The sequence below is a fragment of the Pyxicephalus adspersus genome, chromosome 3 (genome assembly GCF_032062135.1).
Source record: "Pyxicephalus adspersus chromosome 3, UCB_Pads_2.0, whole genome shotgun sequence".
In the NCBI taxonomy this organism is placed as follows: domain Eukaryota; kingdom Metazoa; phylum Chordata; class Amphibia; order Anura; family Pyxicephalidae; genus Pyxicephalus; species Pyxicephalus adspersus.
In genome coordinates, this window is record NC_092860.1 from 92,615,507 (window position 1) to 92,641,396 (window position 25,890).

The 25,890-nt window shown below is 36.2% G+C and overlaps 1 protein-coding gene across 1 annotated transcript in view; it reads right to left on the reverse strand.

The window, feature by feature from the left end:
• Positions 1–25,890, reverse strand: part of COL25A1 (collagen type XXV alpha 1 chain) — a 250,742-nt gene that overhangs the window by 93,482 nt on the left and 131,370 nt on the right. The window contains exons 3-6 of the mRNA XM_072406817.1: positions 24,527–24,571; positions 21,657–21,664; positions 6,109–6,135; positions 5,904–5,930 (exon numbers count right to left, since the gene is read on the reverse strand). Of these exons, the coding sequence (XP_072262918.1) occupies positions 5,904–5,930; positions 6,109–6,135; positions 21,657–21,664; positions 24,527–24,571 (107 nt within the window). The remainder of the gene's footprint in view (positions 1–5,903; positions 5,931–6,108; positions 6,136–21,656; positions 21,665–24,526; positions 24,572–25,890) is intronic.

Consider the following 25,890-nt stretch of genomic DNA (forward strand, 5'->3'; position numbering starts at 1 on the left):
AGAGCACTCTTTATACTTTTTGAATTTCAGAACATAATTGAAATCACCTGGTCTTTAGCAGGTCCTATACCATGTTTTTGTTATTTTAACAAAACTAATTTAAAATGTACAAGCAGGGTCTGAAAAATGAAATATACCCCTACCACAAAAGGATTCAGGAAGCTAAATAGTAGCTAGGTGCTGCTAATTAAATGCACTTAAATAATTAAACATCTGCAATGGTACCTCATTAAGAGCAGAAGTTTTGGCAGTTTGCTGGTGTTGAACATTCAAGTGTGCATCACACAATGCCAAGGAGGAAAGACATCAGCAATTATCTTAGAGAAGTTGTTTCCCATGAATACTTAAACGTATTTCCAAACAATTTAAAGTCCATCACTAAGAGCAGGCCCGAAATTCCTAGACAACGATGTCAGAGACTAATAAGGTCATCAGAAAATGATTACTTCAAATTATTGCTGCTAAGGGTGGTTCTACAATCATGGGGCGTGTTTAGTTTTACACACTTAGCTTCTTCATTTTGGCTTCCATTTTTGTTAAATAAAAAATGACACCATAGAATAGAAACAATATTAAGTTTTAAACAATAATATAACCTGCTAAATACCAGATGATTTTTTATGTCCTGATTAAAACTTTAGAATTCTGCATGATAATTCTGTATACTGTTACAGTGAGTTTTGTATCCTGTATGTAAGAATACTGGACTGTGCTTTTAGATCCCAATATAAACAATTATACTGTTTTGGGAGCCTTACTTATTTATGCCTCTTCTTGTACTTTTCTAAGTTTTTGTTGTGTATTAACCTTGAATAAAAACAGATATAAGTGGGATTTCAGGTCACTGATCACCCTTTTGCCGTAAAATTCCTAAACACGCTTTGATGCAACCAGATGCCTTCAGTAATCACATTATTAGCTAAATGGAGTCCTATAATGTGTATAATGTCATGTGATCTCAATCAATGTGATCTCTTAATTACACTTGTTTCTGGAAAGCATCAGATTAAGTTAGATAGAGTACACATTTTAAAGACGAAGAAGCTGTCAAAATGAGCTCAGAATAAAAATGTTGGAGACGCATCAGTTAGGGTTAGGTTAAGGAGAAAAAAAATAGCAAACTCTGAACATCTGTCGATGCCTGCCTATCACTAACAGATTAGGCAATACCTAAATACATTATGCTGATAATGTTGCTAATAGTGTGCTACCCTGGAGGGAAGATACAAAAGGTATTTGTTGGTAACATTTTCTATGTCAAATATGCTAATAACGATGATGTTGCAACATCCTGAAAAGCATTTTTTTAAAGCCACACACTGAATTGCAAATTTCTCTCGATTTCAAAAAGTCTGTCCATATCTTGACTTTTCTGTTTCAGAAAGATATCTAAAACCACAGCTCAATGTAGTAGTCCTAAATGACTAATAAATACTAATAAATGACAAAAAGGTATATTGCACTTCTTCACGGTCAGATCTGTTCTAATGGGAGAAATAACATTCTCCCACGACTCTTCCAGGACAAGTCACAGTAGTACCCTGTTCATCAAAGTATAAAATAACAGGAAGACACTGAGCTAACAGAAGGTGGTTAATATAGAATTAACTATTTTAGCAGAGTGGGGATATCTGCTGAGCCACTCAACTTACTGAGGTTAAGAAAATACAGTAAGCTCTTGGACACTTTCTTTTTATTTTTTAGAAAATGAATCCCTTCTGGACAAACATTCTTAAGATGTTATCTGTTTTTGTATTCTACCAGCTGTTAGCCTAATTTTCCTGAAGATCCCGCAAGGAAAAATAGGTATGAAAATGGTTAAGAAGGTGTCCTGGGTGGTTTAATATTGTAGCAATGAGACACTAGGACTAATTAAATGCCAGCTGCTGGCTGAGGATTTTAAGATGTGAAAATTATTAATATATCATTTATTTCATGCTGAGTAGCATTTATGTTTAAGGCCCCTGAGCACAACAAAGTCCCCTGATTAGGAGGAATGCAAAGCAAGTGAAAAATAAGTTTGGTTTGTTGTTTCAGGAAATAATTATGTTATGTCATTGGATTAGCAAGTAAAAGTAGATTATGGAAGTTCATGGAAACTAAACTATTTCCCGTACAAGGATGATTTTAGTAGGGATCCTTAAGGCAGATAATATCTGCTGACATCCCTGATAATGACATATAAGATATATTACCTATTCGAGAATTATTTTGTGCCCTGCAGAGTCCAACAATGTATTTTGCAAAAAAAAAAAAAAAACTCTGGTTGCTTCAACTTTAGTTTTAGGTGTATAGATTTTTAAACTGATGTTTCATATGTGGGTGAATACAATCTTCATTTTAAAAAGAAACATTTAAAACATGACAAAGGATTTTTTAGAGCATTGTGGGTTGGCTGGAGAGACAATACAGGACAAATGCCTGCCTGTCTTACTTTGAAAGACTAGATTAAGTTTCAACAGTCATTCAGTTAGACTACAAAGCACTGTAAACAGAATATATGTAGAATGGACCTTGGAAATGGTGATTGTGAAATTTTAAAATATCCTGGTGGCAATAATATTACATTTTGTTATTCAAAATTTCGTATATAGAATATAGGACTCCAAGGTTACACTTTTACACTTATAAACTTAAAATGTGTGGACTTTGTGCTATATACTCCTTTAGGGTAAAGCTGCTGTAGGTAAATAAAAATATGTGCCTGTGGGGTATGTGAGAACATATTTATCACCTATTGATTGGCCTGATTTTATGAAGCTCTCCAAAACTAGAGAAGATACACTTTCATCAGTGAACCTGGGTGATCCAGCCAACCTGGAATTGATCTGGTACAGGATTCAAAACATTTGCTAACAAATAGCAAATGACCTTTAAGAAATTTATTCCAGGTTTGCTTGATCACCCAGATTCACTGATGAAAGTGCATCTTCTCCAGCCTTGGTGAGCTTTAATAAATCAGGTCCAAACTGTCAATTTTTAAAGTCAGTTGCAGATTTTAAATATCTGCCCATTTAGTCTTCTGATCAACTTATCGCCCCCTCTGTGGGAATATTTTATTTCTAGCTTCTGTCTTAACATTGTTACTTTCTTCAAATATACCCTGGATGCTATATACAGTGGATTTCAGTAGACAGTAAAACTGAAAAATACGGATTGTGTTAGCAACTATGTTAATAATGAAAGCGGTAAGACCCACTGATGTATAAATAACAATGGTAACCATTAATATGCAGGGGAATCTAAAAAGTGTTTTTTCTTTGCTCAAGTCTTGATAATCATACTGATATTAGTTATCACTGCCTGCACCCTAAATAAATCAACTCAACTGTGTATGCAAGCACTAGTCTTTTTTTTTTTAGAAACTAGAACCGTTGTGTGAATGACCAAGAACTGGCAAGGTGCCAGCCACCAGGAGCCACACAGGTGTACTCGTTCCCTCCATAGGTTTGTACCTAGCCTAACTTGCTAATTGATTACTGTCTCTATTTTGCTTATGTACAGTTGAAAATCTGTACACATCTATATTTAAAGACAAGAAAAAAAATCACTACAACTCATAGACAGTACATTGTAAAACATGAGAGTAATCCTCTAAATTCTAATGAGTTATAAAAGAGTTTATATTAGAAATATATACATGGTCACGCATGGTGTACAAACATCGATTACAATACACACTGTGAAATCTGGATTTTAATATTACTGCAGAGAGATTGTGTCTAATGAGAGGATTATTCCCAGTTGTCATCTCAGCATGAATAACAAAATCCCTATTACACCGCATGACATCAGATATATTATTTATACCACAGCCATGCGCTTGACATGGATATAGAACACAAAGTTTTAAGGGCAAGAATCTTTTTTCTCTTTCCATTTTAATTAAGAAGCAAGTCTGCCTAAACATAGCATCACCATCCAAATGGCATATTATTCCTAATTCTTCTGGCTGTGCTTGTATTTCTAAAACCATATAAGTTGTTGGAAAATAATAAATAAAGTCAACTGTCTTCTGCTAAGCCAATCTGAGAAACGCATAGTTTTGCTTGCTTAATTTAAAGTGTTTCTCACTCAAGCAGTATATCATGGATTGCCGATCATATTTTACTGCTATTGAAGCCTCTAAATCAATAAAGAAAGAGATGTATTGCCCAATGTATTTGTTAATGGCTTGTTTGGTAGCTATTTTGTGCTGTTTACACGGTTGGCAAAAATATTTGTCCTTGTCTACTAACTGTGGTATAAATAAATTTCTGTCATGTAACAACGTTTAACAAAATCATTACATGGTTAGTACACACATAGGGCACAAAAAGCAGGGGTATACCACATATACAATTATCTATAGGAATGCATCATAGTTTATTGGCCAACAATGGAAATTAGGATAAATAAGCTATGCAACATTTACTGAAAAAAATACTTCTTATAAAAGAAATGTACATTTCTATATGGAAATAAAACTTTTGTTTGTATAAACTTTTCCCAAGTGAAACATAAGGGTGCAATTATTGATATTTTTCTGAAAGCACTGGTTGCCTAGCTATTATGCTGGCCTACTGCCTTCAATATTTTCAGAGCCACTGGCACAAAATAGATCAGAAAAGAGTTCAATATTTTAAAGACATAGAGTCAGCATGACAGGAAGAGTCAGCATGACAGGAAGACAACTACAATTTGCAAAACAAGTTAACACAGCCCTCATGTTACACTCAGTAACATTTATTTTGATTAACCTATAATACTAAATTAGCCTTGCTCTAAATACTAGGGAGGCCCACTTTCTTTGACACAGTAGAAGAAAGTGTCATTGATGGCTGATAAAATAGGTTTGCTCACATTAAAGAATAACTCCATGAAAGTAAGCCTGACATCATCTACATGGAACACTTGTTTTGTGTTGTGTTACTTGTCCTGTGCACCAAAAATTGTGTCTGTTTAGCAAATTGCTTGTTAATAATTTAATATCAATCTGTATGCAAAATAGTATTGAGCAGGATCTGATGACACCTAATTAGGATTGTGTATACAGAAATGGCATCAAAGGACCTGTGTCTAAGACAACAGGAATAGAACCAGTAACAAAAAGACTCAAATTTAACAAATTTTGATAGCTTTTTCCCTAATATCTCACTATGGAAGTTGGAAGCTATCGAATTACAGGGAAGAATAGGCACATAGAATGTTAAGAGGGACTAGAGGGTTCCTTATAGTTCATTGAACATGAACACTTCTTTCATTGGATAGTGTGTACAACTTAAAGAAGTTAGCATTCACTTTACTGCACTTTAAAACTCACTTTACTTGATGATCAGTGTATTCAGAGTATTAGGACCCAAAATTAAATTCTATCCGTGTCTCATTGAGCATTAATCTCTTGCAAAGCTCTTAGCTTTCAAACCATAATTTATCGCATAACACAAATATTTAAATGCAAAGGAAACACACGCAACCACTGCTCGTGTCAAAGTAAAAGTAGTAGTAAAAGCTTTACAGATTCTGGTAAAATAAAGTTCAAAGCTATATCAGTGTTAAATATAAAATAAAAATGTGATGGAGTTATTCTTTAAAAAATAAGCTGACAATGACCATGTGTGTTAGATCTAACCAGCACAGGTATTTCACATTGGATTAGTTTAAAACAGCAGCTCCCTACTGCAAGTGTAGAGAGGAATAACACCATTTTACTAGGGAACTGCTGTTTAATGAGAAGGTACCAAAAGCATTATCAGGTTATGGGCACAACAGATGAACAAAACACTGACTTTGCTGAGGTAGTGACTGGAGCATGCAGAGAAGATGCGGTTGTTAAACAGATACACAGTGGGGCTGCTGCATTGATTCTGGGTTTTGTTAAGATTTATAGTGTTTAGCAGCGGAACATTTTTGAAAGTGCTTACCCGAGGGCCCTGATCACCTTGATCTCCCTGCAAAGGGGAAAGATGAGATGATAATTTTAACAAGGACTCTGAGCTACCCTGTGACTCTCACAAATGATGATTGTATGTCACAGATTCACTAGGCATTCATATGCTCCAGTTGAACATCAGCATGGATTTGCCATTCTGCATCAAAAAGGTACCCATTAAAGAAAAGAATACTCACCTTGTCACCTTTGGGGCCAGCAGGACCCTGAAAAATAGAACAAAAATAATTGAGATTATGAGTATGACCATTACAAGCGTGGTTTTATTGGTGCATGTTGCCAGAAATCCATTCCAGATTTGGTGGATCGCCCAGATTTTCCAATGACAGTCTATTTTCACCAGTTTTGGAGAGTGTTATTAAATCAGGTCCACATTGTAACTATATAATCAGGCCCTTTTAGAACTCTGGCAACTGTGTAACTGCAAATACCCCCTTTTAGAACTTAAAAATTGTGTATTACAAACATACACACTCTAAGTTGTGTCTTCCTAGCAGAAGTAGAAATCATCAGTTCGTTAGTGTTACAGTAAAACATATCACCAGAAATCTCTTCAAATTTTCTGATATGAAAAACTGTTTAAATGTAGGTAATACTGAGGAACGATTTCACACCCAAAGATCCATTGTTATTATATATTTTTATGTACTATTATGCCACATCTTTGTAGAAAACAGTAGACATGTTACCTTACCTTCCTACATTACTTTGAGGTAAAGCATATGGGATTTAACATTGTGGATAATGTCCTAATTCCTGGATACCAAAAGGGCTGTGATTTGCCAGGATTAACTGCAAAATTCTAACTTTACAAATGTTTTAAATAATTTTACAAAATACAACTACAAACTAGGAAGCAAGTATTAGCACATTTTTACAATTCATATGAATTGCATTGTAGCAGGTATACTACATGAAATACCTATAATATATCAGAAATACAAAATATGCCCTGAAAACCTGGGAAAATATGACATAACAAAAATGATATTTCCAGTATTCCTTTCACAGTGTCACAGGTTAAGAATAGTAGCAATTCAAATTCAGAATGTGTCACAACACTGGGCCTAATTTCTTAAAGCTCTCCAAGGCTGGGGAGGATATACTTTTATGGTCCAGAATTGATAACATTTGCTAACAAATCAAATTATTTTTTAGAAATCCATTCCAGGTTTGCTGGATCACCCAGCTTCACTGATGAAAGTGTATCCTCTCCAGGCTTGGAGAGCTTTAATAATATCAGCCACACTGTGTTAAGGATATGTATGTTTTAGAACCTCATCATATATCTGCTTTAAATGTCAAAATCAACTCAAATATCTATATATTTTGGCATTAAACATTACTATGAAAAGATGTTCGAAAGACAGCAAGGTATTCAATACTGAGTGGCTGGAGTCCTCACTTGCATGTAGCGAAGTTGTGACAATCATGCCTGAATTTCTGTGTGTTTATTAAAGCATTAATTTCCACCTCCCCTCTCTACATACCTACAAAACTATCCAGAAATCATAGTATTGGCACTTCAATGAGTTGTTAGAGAAAAATATCTGCATTTGCTGTGCTCCTTAAACACAGCTTTTCCACTCATACTCCACTTCACTGATTAGACAATATTGTAATAGAAGTACCCTGATAGGGTAACTCCGGTGCGATTACATATAATCATATTCAACATTTTCTACAGTATAAAAAGGAATTATGCCAAAGTTGGTTTAAACTACCGATTCTCTTTCTCCCTGTCTGAGTATGAGTAATTAGGGTATTGCATAAAGCTAATATAAATACATTATTGCAGTCTAATCAAATGAACTCATATTTACAAATAAATATTTTCACACACTAGCCATTCTGCCACCCAACAAAGCCATATGATTATTGTGAAAACATTTTGCTTTGTACACTTTTATGTCATGAAGTTTTCAGCTAATGATCGGGGGCAAGTTGTCATGGAAATAAAAATAATGTATTCTCTAAAACTCTTATAAGTACAATAGAGTAATATTTTTTACCAAGAACCATTACATTCATATTACAGGACATTTGCCATTATAATGTATTTGTAATTTCAAAGCTAAACTGAGCATCTTACATCAATAAATGGTAAAACAAATAAAATGCACATATACACCAAAAACCTTGTGATGACAAAGACTGCTACCATTCACCATATTTCAAGGTCTAGTTTCTGATCTCATTTTACTATCCTGACACATAGGTGCCTGGAATGAGTAGAATAATACATGTTATTTGCTCCGTATCATTTGGACACACATAATAGCATGATTATAAACTAATAACATCACTTTCATCAGTTCAACTACAGCTTTCATAGTTCTTACAATATCGACTGTGCTAGTGGCAATTAACTGCCATGACTAAACAACCTATTGTAGTAAACCTTACTGATAATGTGCTACAATATGCCCACAACAAACTGGCCGTGATCTCCCTGATTTTCATACATTATAATAGAAAGGGCAGGCCAAAATATAATGCTTTGCAAAAGTTTTAGGCTTTTTTCAACTGTTCCTAATTTGGTAATGTTACACCCTGGAAATAAAGGGGATTCAACTGATATTTGTACAATATGTTCATCAAATGGAAGGTGTAATACCACAAAAAGTAATTGAAGAAGTAGCCATTTGTTATCTGCATAATTATTCACCTCTTGAGTCAGTGCTATGTAGAGTTTTGGCTGCAGACACAGTTTTCAACATTTTATAGACCTAGTAAGTAGATCCATTACCAATTATGGGTCAGTGGACTAACTAATATTTGATAATAGTTGGAAGTTACAAAAACACTGCACACGTTTACAGATTTACCAATTCTGATCATTTTTTTCAGATAGAAAGCAATTGAAATCCCATCTATATTTCTAGTTGTTTGTACTTAATCATTTTTACATACGATCAGATTAACGATTAGTTGGCTGATGAATTTTCACCAAATTCACTTTAGATGTGGACGATTACCAGACTGGAAGTAGAAATCCGCTAGCACGTACTAGGCGCTAGGCTTTAGCAGCATGGTAGGTCTGGAGGTGTAAAACTGTTTCAAGGCTCCCTGAGGCCTGAGTCAGTTAATCTTTGCTTAGTTTGTAGGTCAAATAAGGGAGTTTAGAAGGTGAAATTGTTAAGTCACTTCAAGATTTTGTCAATCTAGCCATTTTGTTCCTTTATTTTACATAGGGTAAATTAAGTTAACTAATCTCTTGCAGGTTTTGTTTTGCACTTCTATTTATTGCTCACACTTCCTATCCTAGTGACATTTATCACCAAGGGAGTGAAGGAAGTCCCTGCTGTAGGAACTCACTTGTTAAGCTGCATACACACCTGCAATTTTTCTCGTTGGAAAGGATCTTTCACGATCCTTTCCAACGAGAAAAGACTGCACGATGCATGAACGATGCTGTACATACAGCACCGTTCATGCTCTATGGAGAGGGGAGGGGGAGAGCGACGGAGCGGTACCCTGCTGCGCGCTCTCCCCTTCCCTTTCATTAGGATCGGTCGTCGTCCATCGTCCATGGATCCGCCAGGACGGTCGTCGGACGATGGACGACTACCGACTGTACACACGGCAGATTTTCGCCCGATAATTGGCCGATACCGATTATCGGGCGAGAAAAATTTGCCGTGTGTACGCAGCTTTACAGTAAAAAGGGAAAGGTTAAAGATTTTATCAGCTGTCCATGCTCCATTACCATTAGAGTTTTATCAACTTCTTCAAAAAAAAAAAGCATTTTTTTTTTACTTACTTGAGGTCCAGGTTGACCCTGAAATTAAAATAAATAAATTAATTTACAAAATGAGGAAACATGTCCAACTAGATTTAAATAGATATAAATGAACAAATAAAAAACAATTCCTATGTTGCAGGCAATGGTTAAAACAATTACAATTTGTATCTGACTTCCATGATCTTCATGCTAGGTCCAGGTCTGCGTCTTAGAGAATTTTTAAAATGAAATCAGTAATGGCAGCCTCCATGTATTTCTCAGTACAGGTTTCCTTTTAGGAACAATTCAAATTCAAAGTCATGTCTTGGCAGTGCATACCCAGCCATTAAAACTTTGGTGTTCATTTATACTGCAGATTAAAAGCCATTAGGATGCAAACATAGACTTCTCCTTGATAAGCAGACCATATTACAAGGCACTAGACAATGAGGATGTGATAAGTGGAGAGAAGACATTAACCTTCCAAATCAGTGCAGCAATATCAAGTAACTAATGCACAATTCATTAAAGGAATCTGTCAACAAATCATTGCCATGTGCGTTTTGCATAATTAAAAATTGGATTACTAAATAACTATAAATCATCACATTTCTCTGTCATGAAGGTATAGATTAATAATGAAAGTGGAAAAAAGCAATGCTGATGTACACAGAAGTAACTTAGAGCACTCTGACTTCAAATAACAGTAGTCAACTTAGACTATAAGGATTGCTAAAGTTTGCACAATGTTGTTTGCCTCAATAAATACTTATGAATCTATTTAATATTGTAGTATGAGGATTTTAAGGATCAAGATCATGCTCTGCTAGACTCATTGCCATTTAGAAAGATACATCAATTAAAGAGAACCATTCCCATGCAGTCTTCATTTACGCAATTTAATGAACCTTACTTTTATGCTGATTCACTTCCTATTGTGTAAAAATGTCTTGTAACACAAAGGTTCTATAGATTAAGGAAAATACTGTAAAATACTAAGTAAAAAATGACAGATTTGCCCAACTTTTTTCCCTCTTTTCCAACCTACTACCAAGGCATTTATTGAACATTCTCATCAGGAAAAAAGGTGTCTATTTATTATAAATGTACACTACTATGAATGCTTCTAACCTCTTGCTGTTTTTTTTATAGTCTGTCGCAGTTATCCCAGGGGGTCCGCAAGCCCCAAAGTTATTACTTGAAAATTACTAAAGTAATTCTAAAGTAACAACATGGGACATCTATTTGGAAGAATATTCATTGCTTTCTATGCAGGATGGAAATTTTCTAAAATGACATGATATAACATTTTGTTGATGACACTTTAATAGCTTCACCTAAAGACCAGTATTCCCCAAATAACTTCATACTTGTGAGAGAATGATATATTGTAGCAGATATATGTGGAGCCCATGCAAGCTAGTGAATGGTTTCTGCATGTTAGCCTGCCTGAGGTGTGGTAGAGTTGTTAGTGGCCAGCAGGAATCTCACGAAGCCGATGAACCTTACAACCAGAATCTTTATACATTTAACCGCCTATTAGTTTAATAGTGAAAAGTTCACATGTAAGGTTTTGCCATACACATTCACTGTTTACAGAAAGACTATGGAACTTTATCAATCACTACACTAGAAAAGTTTCCATAAAACCCAAAAACTGTCTCAAAAAGCCTTCACCCAAGGTGACCACCCCATGACAAAAAAAATACACTCGTCCAACCCAAATAGCTGCCCACCACTGGTGACCAAGAAGCCTAAAGAAGGCAGCAGTAAACATATGCACTTAGTTGGTTCAGCCGCCAGTGATAGTGGCAACTACAATAACAGACATGCATTTTTATTCACCCCTTTTCAATGTTCAAGTATGAGCTTGTCATCTAAAGCTCCATAGGAATGATCGGCTCCACAGAAATAGACTGGCCTAGAACATTTCGACAAACGTATGAGTTTTTCCCCTAAAGTACAAAAAATTTTGTAGCAAACCACATCTTACCACCAGGTGATGAGTGTTGAGAAGTTCTCCAGACTAGCAAAGCATAATATGTCTTACCAAGTGCCTCAGAAGCTTTGGAATAAAAAAAAGGGTGCTTATGTACTTCTTCAAATACATCTGTGGCTAGGTACGTTGTATTACATTCTAGTCAAATTCAAAAATATAGTTATAACAGGGGCTCTTGTGCTTCATAAATACTGAAAAGAAGTGTGACACCTGTTGTCATTTTACATAAATCATAATACCAATAAAGGGAAAGAAACACGTAAGAATGTCTTGATCAAAGGGTTTATCCACAAGCCTTTGCTATTAATCTTCTCAGTGCTGGCTAGCTACATTTTTTTACTGACAAAGAATTATCTGTGAAATCTGTGTGACTGACCATGAAAAAAAAGTTACAAATTGCCCAGCATGGATGAAGGCTGCGCACGTTTTAGGGATAAATGATGAGATCCACAGTTCTCTATTGCACATGCCTTCAGTGTTGAATCATTGCATTTTGCACAGTTGTGCAAGTAATGACCTTAGGTCAAAAAACAGAACGTGAAAGTCAAAAGAACATAATTTTACTCTTAGAATGAAATAGTACTGCAATCTGTAACCCTGTGTTTGTAAACTAACATGTCACATCAAAGGTTCCCCATTGATTATTAATAGGCTATCAGATATTCAATTGCAGTTCTGTATGACTGCAGATAAGAACCAGAAATATTCATTATTAAGCCAAATTTAATACCATGTTACATGTAAGCCAAACATAAATTTCGTTTTTGTACAGTAATCCTTCAGAAATATGTACTTATTAGTCTGACATTAAACATAAATATTTATTTTAAAATGCACCCAGTACATCCATTCACTTTACATTGCTCTGGGATACCAGTCAAAGCAATAGCGATCTTAAAAAGAAACAAAGATGAGTCTCTCTGCTACTTCTACATACTCCCTTCCCTACATTGTCTCACTGGTTCCTGTCCTGATGGAGAGGGAACATACCTGTACATCCTTTGTCCTTGAAAGGAAAGGGTTCTGGAGTGACAAATGTGTTGGGGAAGTGATGATGGGGCTAAAAAGTGATGGTAAATATGGTAAACAGTAAGATGATGTGAGACACAGGGAGGCTATATGAGAAATGCTAAAGGAAAAGGTCCTAGTAGAGGGATGATCTGGGGATTAAGGATGCCAACCGTAAAGGATATCCTGGAGAAGAAAGAAGTAAGTTGGGGATGAGATGCTTGGGGGAGAGAGGTGCTATGCATACAGGTTCTTGAGGGCACAATTGTTGGTGGAAAAAAAAGGAATGGAAAAACTCAGCTATGAGGAGAGATTAGCTGAACTGAATCTATTCTCCCTTGAGAAGAGACATATAAGGGGGGATATGATCACCCTGTAAAAATATTTAAATGGTCCTAATAGAGAACTCTTCCTGATTTTTCAAATAGGGTCATTACAAAGGACAAGAGGGCACTCTCTGCGTCTGGAGGAAAAGAAGTTTAAGCTTTGGATAAGGAAGGGATTCTTCACTGTAAGGTCTGTGAAAATGTGGAAGTAGTTTCAGTGGGAACTATAAACTGCTTTAAGAAAAAGCTGGATGTTTTTATAGAAGCTTTTATTCTTTGCTTTTCTAGAAGCACAGAATATACCTGGGTATTAAAGCTTAAAGTAAAGCTGTTGATCCAGGGAACATCCGATTGCCTCAGGAAGAATGTTTTTCCCCTGTTGGAGCAAATAGTACCAGGGTTTTTCCTTCCTTCCTCTGGATCAGCTATGTCCATAGGGCTTTTAACTGGGCTATGTTTATTTCCCTAGTGGTTGAACTTGATGGGTTTATGTCTTTTTTCAACCTGACTAACTATGTAAGATAATGATCATGATGAATGCAATATATGGAATATATAGGAAAGGTGATAATGATAATCTAAATGTCTATGTAAAAAGGTAGTGCTAGATTAAGTGTAATTCTATTCTGTTAAATTAATTAGTTTGGAGACAAGGCTGCTTTAGATTTTGGGTCTTTCACAGAAACAGTTTGGACGTTCTGCTCTAAAAACTCAAATGTGAAAGAGCCACCAGTACAGTTTTGGAACTTGTGCTGCATCTCAGTTCTATTCATTCATAATACTACAAGGATTAAATATGAAACAACAACATTATTCTGCTTTTTCGGAGCTAACAGACTACAGACACCTCTAATGTTGAGGCATTTGTTATGGAATGAAACACATTCATTGTAATGCACCTATAAATTAATTATAATGCCCAAAATGTATAATGGGGCTCTAAAGATGCTCAATTGATAACAATGACATACTGATAAAGAGGAAACATCAGGAAGCTCAGAATCTTAACCTAATTTGTGTTAATGTTTGTTCTAACAATAATTCTACTGAAATCTAAGTATGAGCCAGTAAAATGTAATAGCTTGTTACAAATAAAAAAAATCTATTGTTCAGTCTCTCTTTATATCACTGAAAGTTGCTACATGTCATAAATGCCAAGCTACAGTTATGTGTCCTTTGGGATGTATACAATATTCATCCACTCAAACTGATAGAGTACTTTCTATACAGAATTCTTTAATATAAAAAAAATGTTTTGTTGCTTCATACCTTCACTGCTCTGGGTAATAGGTTCTAACCACAAACATTTATGATATAGGTATCTCTCTGGATTTCACCCTGCCCTTTCCGCAGCCAATTGTTTACCTAAAATTTGGATATGATAAGGCGGGATGTATCCCTTTTGTTGATCCCCAGTTCATCTTCAACAGATTGCATGTCATCTTGCTTTCCTGAAGGCATGTTTTGTGCTTCTGTTTTACTTTGGCTTTTTATGTAAACTCTAACATATTGAAACAGAAAACTTGCAGAAAGGATTTATACTGTGCAGCTTTGTCATGAGAGAATCAGAAGACATGGGTTTTCATGCTCTATGAAGTCTCTTATAGTAGGAAGCAAACTGCAAGATTGCACTGAGAGGTCTTCATTCACAAAGCAGTGGTATGCAAATAATACATTTTAAATTACATAACTAGTGGGCTGCAGAATATAATACAAAAAGGAAAAGAAAACCTGAGACAACTGATTTCACTACATTCTCCTATAATGTTTACAGCTGTGTTGATATGTTAATTACTCCACTGGTAATCAATGAGGCATTTTCTTTAGCTTTGGAAACAGACAACCAAAAGTTAAATAAACAAGCAATCAAACCAGGTACTTCATCTGTATGTGTCATTTGCACATTACATTCTATGTGGACAACACAATTTGGAATTGGTGTACCAGCTTATGGTAAAGGTAATATATGTTTACTATTTTAAGATTTGGCATAGGATGTTTAAGTTGTTTGGGAATTCTATTAGTTTGTGCCAAACAATACTCTTGCTTAACCACCTGGGCGTTTCACTGATGTCTAGATTTCTGTACCAAAAGCGGTACACTGTTTTTCGTGAATTTTTTTTTTTAAATTGTAGACCTGTAACTTACAGAAATATGTCCGAACAAGGGTCTAGTAGATATCATGAATATTTATATTATTTTGTATTGGATTGGATATAGGAGTTTGTATCCAATCCAATAAAAAATGTGAATTTGAATTTCCCAGTTAAATTCTTTTTTTTTTTTTTATTATTTTGTATTGGATTGGATACAGAAGTTTGTATCCAATCCAATACAAAATGTGAATTTGAATTTCCCAGGTAAATACTTTGTATTTTTTTTTTTATTATTTTGTATTGGATTGGATACAGGAGTTTGTATTCAATCCAATACAAATTGAGAGTTTGAATTTCCCAGTTACATACATTGTATTTATTTAATATTATTTTGTATTGGATTGGATACAGGAGTTTGTATCCAATCCAATACAAAATGTGAATTTGAATTTCCCAGTTAAATACTTTGTATTTTTTTTTAATTATTTTGTATTGGATTGGATAGAGGAGTTTGTATCCAATCCAATACAAAATGTGAATTTGAATTGCCCAGTTAAATACTTTGTATTTATTTTATATTATTTTGTATTGGATTGGATACAGAAGTTTGTATTCAATCCAATACAAAATAAAACTTTGAATCTGAATTTCCCGCTGATGGGCACACGCGCTCATCAGGGATCGCCGAGGGACACGTACACGCAACGCGAACAGAGAAGAGAAGAAGAAGCCGGCGGAGAAGACAGGCACCCGATGCTGGAGAGGGAGATCGACGCTGGAGAACGACGCTGGAACAACAAAACACGGGATAATCACAGCGGGACCAGGTAAGAGATGGCCTGATTAACCACCTGAGAAAAGTTCGGGTTTAACACTTTCTGCAAGTAATTTTACCCCGAACCAAGGTCGCGTTTAACGGCTGGGTGGTTAATACATAAGATATGCACCACAATGGCTGTTCCTGATTTCCCCTGATAGAACATGGACATTAAATGCATTGTTATGGATTCAGCATGACATACAAAATACATGGATACAGGAAAGTCAGTTGTAGTCCCTGGAAAGTGTTCACTGCAATCTACTGCGTTGTAGTGCTTTGGAAAAGAAATCCAGGGTGCACTGACCTGCAGTTTGTCATCACTTCAAATGGAATCTATCAACAATGCAATTTGTTTAAATAATGTCAGTGCACATAACCTAACAAGCTTTAAAACATATGTTCTGAAATAATGGGGTTTATAATCTATGAAAGTCAAAGGAGAGCTAAATGTTATGTATATGATGTTGGTATGTAACAAACCAAATCATTTTTATTATCTAGTCATTTACCTTTCACACAGTTATAATACTTTTTGTTTACTACAAAAAAGAAAAAAGGCTCCTTGATTTTTCTATCCAAATCTCTATCTATTTCCAAATTTAGTTCCAAGTTTTTGGTCCGAATTCAGAACCAAAAGTATATCTAAATAAGTGATAATCTCTTTCGGTTGGTTCTGCAAACATTAACATTTTCACTGGTCCTGTGGTAACAAGTTATCATGGTGATTTCCTGGCCTGAACAAGGTAATCCACAAGCTCCACATGTGCCTAGTTAGGCCTTTTTCTAAGAGGAAAGCCCTACTACAAATATTTCTTGCCCCTGCAAAAAAAGTCCTCCCAGTCATATCAGTAAATCACACACAGCACATGTAATATCTGTGTATCCCTTTAGAAAGTTCTGTTGCTAAGGACCTAAATGAAGTTAACCATTTATTCTAGTTGGCCCTTAAATAGTAACTGTTCAATGCAGTGTAGCACCACCCTAGTATGGAAAGGTATAAGGGATTAGTTTTAGTCTGTCTACCTTCTGTTGCAGGGGAGGAACCGGGCCTTGGCAAGGTAGCAGTAACTGCTGCCCTGGTGCATTTCCTTTTGCACCTACTGTGATTTTTGGTCCCTTTCTAGACAGAATCTGAAACAGGTTAAATGTGTGGAACATTTAGGGGGTCCTTTCTATGGATTGCTATAAGGTGGTAGAGGAATCTGGGCTGATAAGCCTGTTTTCCGTTGGTAAAAAATTTAGCTTCAGGAGAGAGAAGCCAAAAGAGAAGGGACCCAGAAGAGACTGACTGTCATTTCATGGATTTAAAAGTTCAGCATGGATGTAAAAGGTCAGCTCTCAAGATTGACTGTGAAGGATTGCTTTTGGATGTGAACTGCCACTGTATGACACTACCCTAACCCAGGGGTCTGCAACCAGCGGCTCTTCAGCCTCCTTGTTGTGGCTCCCTTCGGCTGCCGCGGGGAGATCTCTGATGGGGGATCCCCTTCCTCCCAAGACACTGCGGAGGAGGGGGATTCCCTATCCGGTGTTCTAATGAAAAAAATCTACCAGTGAAATAAATCTACCACGGGGCGTGTACAAATGGGTGTGTACAATGACATCCCCCTCCTTTGAACCCCAATTCCTCTGTAATGGGCAGATGTACAAAACCAAAAATGTAGGTGCAAGTGGGGGACACCTGTGACTAACACCCCCTAAAATTTAATTGTTAGGCTATCATCAGAACATAAAGAACTCTGCCCATCAAAAAAATCTACCCTGTTACGTTGGAAGCCTCCAGCTTCTAATGTAACAGGATGATACGTTAGAAGCTGGAGGCTTCTAGGGGCATAGTTCAGTGTTTAATTTATTTCAAAGTAGGCCTACACATGCACACTTGTTGTAACAGGTAAAATTAAAAAAATATTAAAACTTTTAAAAGTTTATAAACTGTGTTATGTTTTGTGGCTCCAGACTATTTTTCTTTAGTGGAAGAGGAGGCAAAATGGCTCTTTTGATAGTAAAGGTTGCTGACCCCTGCCCTAACCTCTTCTTTCCATATGTGTAAATTAAGCCCCTAAAACTAAGCTCCACAAGCTTCTGTGATTTCCTATGCCACACTATAAGGAGGTAATCCCAGGTAATATTTGTCGGCCCCTAAGGGGGTGAGCACCACATTTACATCACTGCTTTTTGTTCTTTGTGTTTATATAACTAATAAAGGACTACGTTACAAACACTGTAGTTGAGGTAGTTGTAGCTGATACAAAGAAGGTAGTTGTCTATAACTTTTTTTTTAAAATCCAGAAATATGAATTCTTTACTCCAGTTTTTGTAAATTTACTGTGTCATATATAAAAAGCAATGACTAAAATGATTACAGCTCTCAGTAAGTGGAGGTTAAGATTACAAAACTGATTTAAATCAGTATAATAAACTAATTTATCACTTTGACTAATATGACTAGATGGCCCTCATACACTGAGTTTTAAAATATGTGCTTTCATTTCTTTAGTCTGGCTCCACTAACTCCATAATTCTTTAGCCAACTTTTCTTTTTAAATGCGAATGAGGCAGCTGTAGGAAAGAGGGACGCAATGTAAAAAATGGGACTTTATAGACAGAAATCTGGAAAGGTCGTTGATAAAAATGATTAATCTATGTTTTGTGAATTCTACTGCATTTAATAAAATTGGTTTTGCAATTAAGCCATAAACGGTTGAGCTCTGTCTGTTTTCCATGTTTAAATTTGCCAAAAACCATACTAAATGTTTATAGGAGATACTCAACACACTGCTGCATGTGGACTTTTAAGCCGATGAAGTCTCGGAACTGTTTCTGTAATCTAGCAAACATGCTAGTCAAGTGTGACCTGAGAACATTCTGTATTTCTGACCCGTACGAATCCTTTCAGTCATTACAATTTTATTATTTTTTTCATGTAGAAAGGTCTACAGAAACTATAAACAGGAAAGTCTGTTTTATGATGTATTATAATGTATGAGTTCAGCCAATCATTTGGACTGTGAAAAAATGACTTACATTCTAATGTATCTCATAAAATTTGGAGATGCTTGAGTTTTTTAAATTCCAACTGCAAACATTTTCCTAAGCAGGTGAAAGTAACCAGATAGGATTTGTATTGGAGGCTTTTAAATTTGGGCCTGTACCTAATGTACTATATAGCCAAAGGTGGAGGCCTCGCTGAATTACTGAGTTCAAGTGTTCACAGTGGAGGGTTCTTTAATACTAACATATACAAAGACATTTGATGTCTTTGTGGTAACAGTTGGGGAACAGTCTTCCTGTTCTGACAAGATTGTCCCGCTGTGCACAAAATCAGATCCATGAAAACATTGTTTGATGAGTTTGGTGTAGAACTCAAGAGCACTTGATTAAAACTTGCTGAATGCCTTTTGCATGAACTAGAACCTAAATTGTGAGCCAAGTCTTCTAGTCCAACGTCAGTACCTGATTATGGAAGTGAACACTGCTTCAATGAATTCATTAAGTTAAGCGAACATTCACTCTGCAAAATTAAACATATGCTACAAAACAAATGTGTTCTATTCCTTTATACATATCAACCTCAATATGTTGCTGCTGACACACCCAAATGATATCCTCATTTATAACATTTTACAATGTTTTGAGACTTTGAGACACAGTAAGGTTAGATGAAATGGCATAAAGCATCATTTAATATGTGAACAGGACATGTCTAGGGGAATGCTCAGATCAGCCATTTCATTGTTACAATTTTAGCTACCTGTGATTTTGTGAGCAGTAGACTAATAAACATGGGATTCCTGTTGAATAGCATCTTCTAATTTTACAAAAGAGGGCCCAAAGATGATACAAAATTGCTCATGTTACACAGCCCTAAGTAGCCGATTTTCTAGCATTAGATTGGGGAAGGGTTTTCACATTGGTAAAGCTTCCCTCTATTTCTCATGTGGTTACCTGTAATGTGCCTGGGCACACAAACCACGACCAACTCCAGATACCCTTAAATCAGGCTTTATTCAATATCATACAGCACAGCAAGGGTTAAGTCCAATAAAGCAAAGTACAGGAGGATAAGGCAAATGCAGGTCAAGAACAATCCGAAGTCAGGGCAGGCAGCAAGCAGAATGGTCAGTAACAATCTGAGGTCAGGGCTGGCAGAGTTCAAGCAAGGTGAGTTTCAGACCAGGTCACTAAGGTAATGACAAACAGATAAACTTTAAACCACATAGAGACACACCCAAGCACACTGTGTTAACAGAGGCTATAGCAGGCAATGGGGTGATGGACAGGCTCTCCTTAAATAGCCAGGATGACCAATCACCTTGCGCCACCTGGCACTGTCTGATGGGAGACTGAGTAAATCCCCTGCAGCTGATTGGCCGCAGGGAATTCACTAACTATGTCCCGCCCTGGGGCGAAGCAGCCGAGTGCCACGCCCTCGGGGGGTACAAGAGGGACGCATGGTAACACGCGCACCTCTTCCCACAGTACCCCTAGGACGTGCACTACTTTGCACTTGCACAGTGCTGGGAGCAGGAACCACATTCAAAGGGATGCAAGGGCTGCTGCCTGGCTGATCAGTAATTAGTCCAGGGCGGATCCCTCCGCCTGCAGAGACAGACAAGCTGTGAGCAGAGGAGCAGCCTTGGTTATTATGCTGCTTGCTACTGAGGGGTCTCCTCCCTCTGTGGCTGGGAACCCCAGGGACACCGCAGGCTCGCAGGGCGGGTAAGTTCCTTACATTACCAATATTATAAGTATATTTTTTTAGTATGGACATTCTCAACCTTTTTAACACAGGGGAACCCTTGAAGTAACTTCAGGTCTTCAGGGAACCCCTGCTTTAATTACTATATCACTGTGCACAATGTAATATTGCTGTCTGTGTACCTATTTCTTTATTTTCCTTTGAGCAGAACATAAGGGGAACATAGAAAATGAAAACATGACAGTTTCTAACCCCTTGCGTAGCATCAATGATTAAGCAATCTTAAACAAGAGTTAAAAATAATGACAATACATCAAGGAAAATACTATTACTTTTTAAGTATTTGACAACTTCAAATATTTCAGAGCTAAACTGATTAAAAAAAAAGACAATAAAAGAATGTCAGCTCTACAAGTTACAGTTAAACTTAAGATTTGGCAATAATGCTATTTTATTTTATATGACTGTCATTGCTGTCTTATCAGCTGGATACATTTTATCGTTGTTTCTTGTAGATTTATGTTTCCTTGTATGCAAAGTTCCAAGTTCTATAACTATTATATATTCTTCCTGATAAAAGTTTAGAGATACCTTTTCTTGTGATTTACCATTTATAGGTGTTAGTTTTATTGTAGATTTTAAATCTGGTTATTTCAAAATGTCAGTAAAAGAGATATTAATGTGTGCCATCCAACACCAACTGCACTTTTATTTGGTGTCATACCTTGTCTGTAAATGTATGGGGGGGGGGGGCACACCAAGCTTTTACACGGCTCATTTGAAGCCTTTACCTTTCACTGAAGTATAAAACATAAAAATGCTGTCACTTTCAACAACCTACTAGTGAGTGCCTATGTGAGCAATCCAGTAAGCCCACTCTAGTTCACTACCAATAGGGGAAACAGGGTAGTCCTAGTGCTGTATTTTGGCTTTCAAAAAGACAAATACAACACACATTTATACTAATATAGGAATATATATTGTTGAGAGGGTCTCTTAAAAAAAGATAAACAGTCAATAATACATTAAATCATGAAAAAAGATGTCATACTTACAGGAGGACCTGTGACGAGACAAAAGCAGAAAAACAAAACAAAACAAAAATTAGAAAGTTATCATAAAATATAACTGCACAAAAACACAAATATACCATGTGTATAATATTCTACAACAATTTCAATTTGTTCTTTAAACTAATAAAATCATTCTTGCATATGTCTGCCTTCAGAACTATAAAGGTCCTACTTCATTTTCATAATAATCATAATTCTGCACACTAAAAATGCAAAATATCAATATTTCAGCTATTATGGGTATTTGTTACAATATGTAGATGAATGTTTAACTATATAACGGGTCTAATTTACATATCCGGGGGCAAGCAAAATAGGATGCTACTTATACCAACTATCATACAAATTCTGTATGTTCTTCTCATTAATGAGCTGTGGCAGTGCTCTTCAGGGGAGGGGCTAAATGAAGGTATGCTGAAGTAAGTATATTATTCAACAGTAGCTTTCATATCAACAATATAGTTTAGTTTTGAAACAACTATTTGAAAAATAAAAACATTAGGATATTCTCTTATCATTTCAGAAATGTGTTTCCTAAATAAAGTTCTTGAAGAGAGGTGGCCAAGAACAAATATTAACAATACTGCATGTGACTGTCAGTTGGAAAGTGGACAGAAAATATATTATTGGTTTTCTTTTTTTTTTTTTATAAGTATAACTACTTAACTGGTTAACTGTTACTTGTTAATTGCTCTTCTAAATTATTTGCTAGTTATTTTCTCTTCAGGGTTATTATATTAAGACAATTTAGCTACAAACTCTGCTTCGTAGAACAATGAAACTAATATTGCTACCCTATACTATTGCTTTTTTGCTTTAAAAAATGAACAATTTAAACTTCCCGATCAATGATTTCAATTAGTCTGTGTGTATTACACATAGAAATCTAGTTTTCAATGAAAGATCCCACAGATGTGACTTTAATTCTTTTTTCCCATTGACTTTTTTATTGGAATTTATTGCAGATTTAAGTCAAACAGCAGTAAATATATTTCATTTGTGGGAAAGAAAATTAACGTGTAACACAAAATCTGTTTTATTAGAGCCGGCGGGCACATTTTATTTTTTATAACATTCTAACATATTGGTGCAGCTTATTTACCAGATATATATATATATATATATAAAAGAGTATTTTATTCCCTTCAATTTGCAGGTGCAGACTGCACCAGTCATCATTAAATGAATAAATGTCCAATTATTACACTGAAGAATAATAAAGTAGTACAGAATTTGTACTAATAATTTGTTCTAGTTCTGCAAAGGTTTATAGATGATTTCTAATTGAATCCTAATCCAGATAAATATCTTTTGAGCACAGGCTTTTAAGGAGGAATGGTGGTTATGTGCATACTACATTTTTTCCTCCTGCTACCGTACGGTTTTTGTGAGCCTGAAGACCCATGTGTCTGCCACCTACTACCAGATCACAGCATGGTCTGACTGTATATAGGGTGTCAACATTCAATAAGCACTCCATATGCCAGATATAATTTATACAGCAAATGGTTGGAAACCCTCGAAGCACATCGTGGAATGAATATGTGGTGCTCACAGAGGTTAAACTTGATGGAAATTAGTCAATTTTCAGTTTTTGCTACCTAACATTTTGACAGGGCCACTTAAATTATGTAATAAAATAGGGTATATGATAGAGTAAATGGATAGAACATGTATGTGTAACTATGAAGAAAAACATGTTATTAAATGCCTTTGAAGGCCTGCTGAATTTTTAAAAAAATTAATTAGCAAAAATAGGGTGAAGTAAATTACATTTTCATACATTTCTTACATCTGTTTGTGATAAATTTTTAGACCTGGGTAGCTGACTAAAGACAAAACCTATGGCATTACACCTAGGCATTGCAGCAATATGCGATAAAATGCACATTTTTCCATACCATACAGAGTATATTTGCTTTGTATTACACTGCCATTTTTTTGGAATGCACATATATTGCAAAGTGTGTCACACACCGGTTACAAAGGCATGCATTGTGGTGGGTTTGCATTACACAACAGGTGATTTCTTGAGTTGCCCTAACACAGTGCTTCTCAATGCATGTTAACATGAGCATTTATGAATGCACAAGTAGGAATGTGCCCTCAAATTAAGTTTTTTTTTTAATATTTGATAATTAAAGCAGTAACATATGAAAACAAGACTATGTATTACAGTGGTCCCTAACCTTTTGGACGTCACGGACCACTAAATTTACAGACTACGGACCGTGTGGGAAACCATGTGTCACTCAAAGGGGAAAAAACTTCCCTCAGAATGATGTTATGATGCCAGAACCTGCCTACTCTCCCATCGCAGGCTCAGACCCGAGTCCAGCCCAGAGACAATACCTGCCCACCGCCCTGCCCATGCAGGGTCCTTCTGATTCGCTAGGGGGTGCACCGACCAGTGCCGCAGACCACCAAAATGTTCTCATGGACCACAGGTTGGGGACCGTTGATGTATTGGACATATATGGTATGCTTAACCATCATTAGAACATGCAACTTCTAATAGATAGGCCATCTCTAAATATTCCCCCAACATTGAAGAACCTGATGAACACAGACACACACAAATATGGGGGTTGACATTGTTTCCAAAGGTGCAGGATTTGGTCTGTTCTTCACATCTTACACAAGAAAGCAATGACAGGTGGGTCCCATATTTTATTTTGTTTTTACAATTAAGGTAATTTAATTGCAGATTTAGAAGGAGATTCTGGAAGGGTGAGAGCAATTCAATGGGACATCATGGAATAAAGGATACTAAGCTATAATTATACATACAAGCTTAAGATGGCCCTACAAGCAAGGAAAAGCCTAAGAATAAGAGCAAAAAAAGAACTTACCAGGTTCGCCTCTTCTACCTCTTTTGCCTCTTTGTCCTGGAGGGCCTAAAATCAAACAGAAGTATCTTGTTAGTTTTGGAAATTATATAAAAATGAATCACTTCATTGGAAAACATATGTAGGCTTTTCACCATTGAGCTTTATTTGGCTCTCTACACTAAAAACACGGCCACGCTTTGTTCCTAACATTCAAATAGCTTGAAAGCCTGACATTAGCATTACAAAATTAGCCATGCTTGTATTATATCTATATACATGCTAGTCTGACCTTGTCAGCACTTGAACCTTTTACCTTTCTGTCAAAGAATTTGCCGGGTCTGGAGCCTAAGAAATTATATCTGAAGTCATTTCAAGACTTTGCTATTAGTGTTCTTGACATGCAATTATTTACTGGATTAATCATTATGAAAGAAATGTAAATTGAACACTGTTTAAAAATGCGCGCACAAAGAAAATTGCCAAACGCCTACAGGCTACAAAACTAATGGCAACATCAAAACATTTAAAGAACATAAAACACTTTAAATAGATTCAAACCGTAGCTGGATGACCTTTGGTTTAGTAAAGCATTATCTACCATAAACATTTGATATTATAAAAATGTTCATAATGTTTAGCATTTCAGAGCTGCCAGGCTCCTTGCAGCATCTTTGCAGTCATTTACAATCTACACACACACCAACAATGGCATTCCTCAGGAAAGATCCCAAATTGCAGCAACAGAGGAGCACACTTCTGTAAAAGGTATTAAAACAGTGCCAGTTCTTTGATCTAACTTCTCCAGCAGCTGTCTTTTGCTCCTGTGGCCTGAGAGGCCGAGGTCAGATCTTACCTGTTGAAGTGTACCTAAACGCAGAAATGTTTTTTGGTGCAACACCCTTTTTTAACAAAAAAAAAAGGGGGGGGGTGCAGCACCACCCCCTAATTCTTGATCACATGAATGGGAGCGCAAAGCCTCCCGGGATACCAGCGTCACGCATCCCGGGAGGCTCTTAGGTGCTCCTTTTCGCACAGAGAAAAATTGCCGATCTCACACACATGCAGTGAAATCAGCCATTTTTTTGGCTGGATGAAGAACCAAGAAGAAAAGGGTGCCGGCGGATGCCGGGATGACGCAGGATCCGATGCAAGACACCCCCGAATGGATCGGCCTGCCCTGCGCGATTGAAGGTATTTTCTTCTTTTTTTTTTTTTTGCATTTTTCAATTTAGTTCCTCTTTAGATCTACGGGCTGTCTGAAACATATTAATCAGTCCAAAATAACAAATACCCTCGCACTCACAATAGAGATTTTTTTCTGTGTCATATAATTCATGTTAATTCCATACCTCAAAAACCCAAAATCCAACTAAACTCCTACTTCA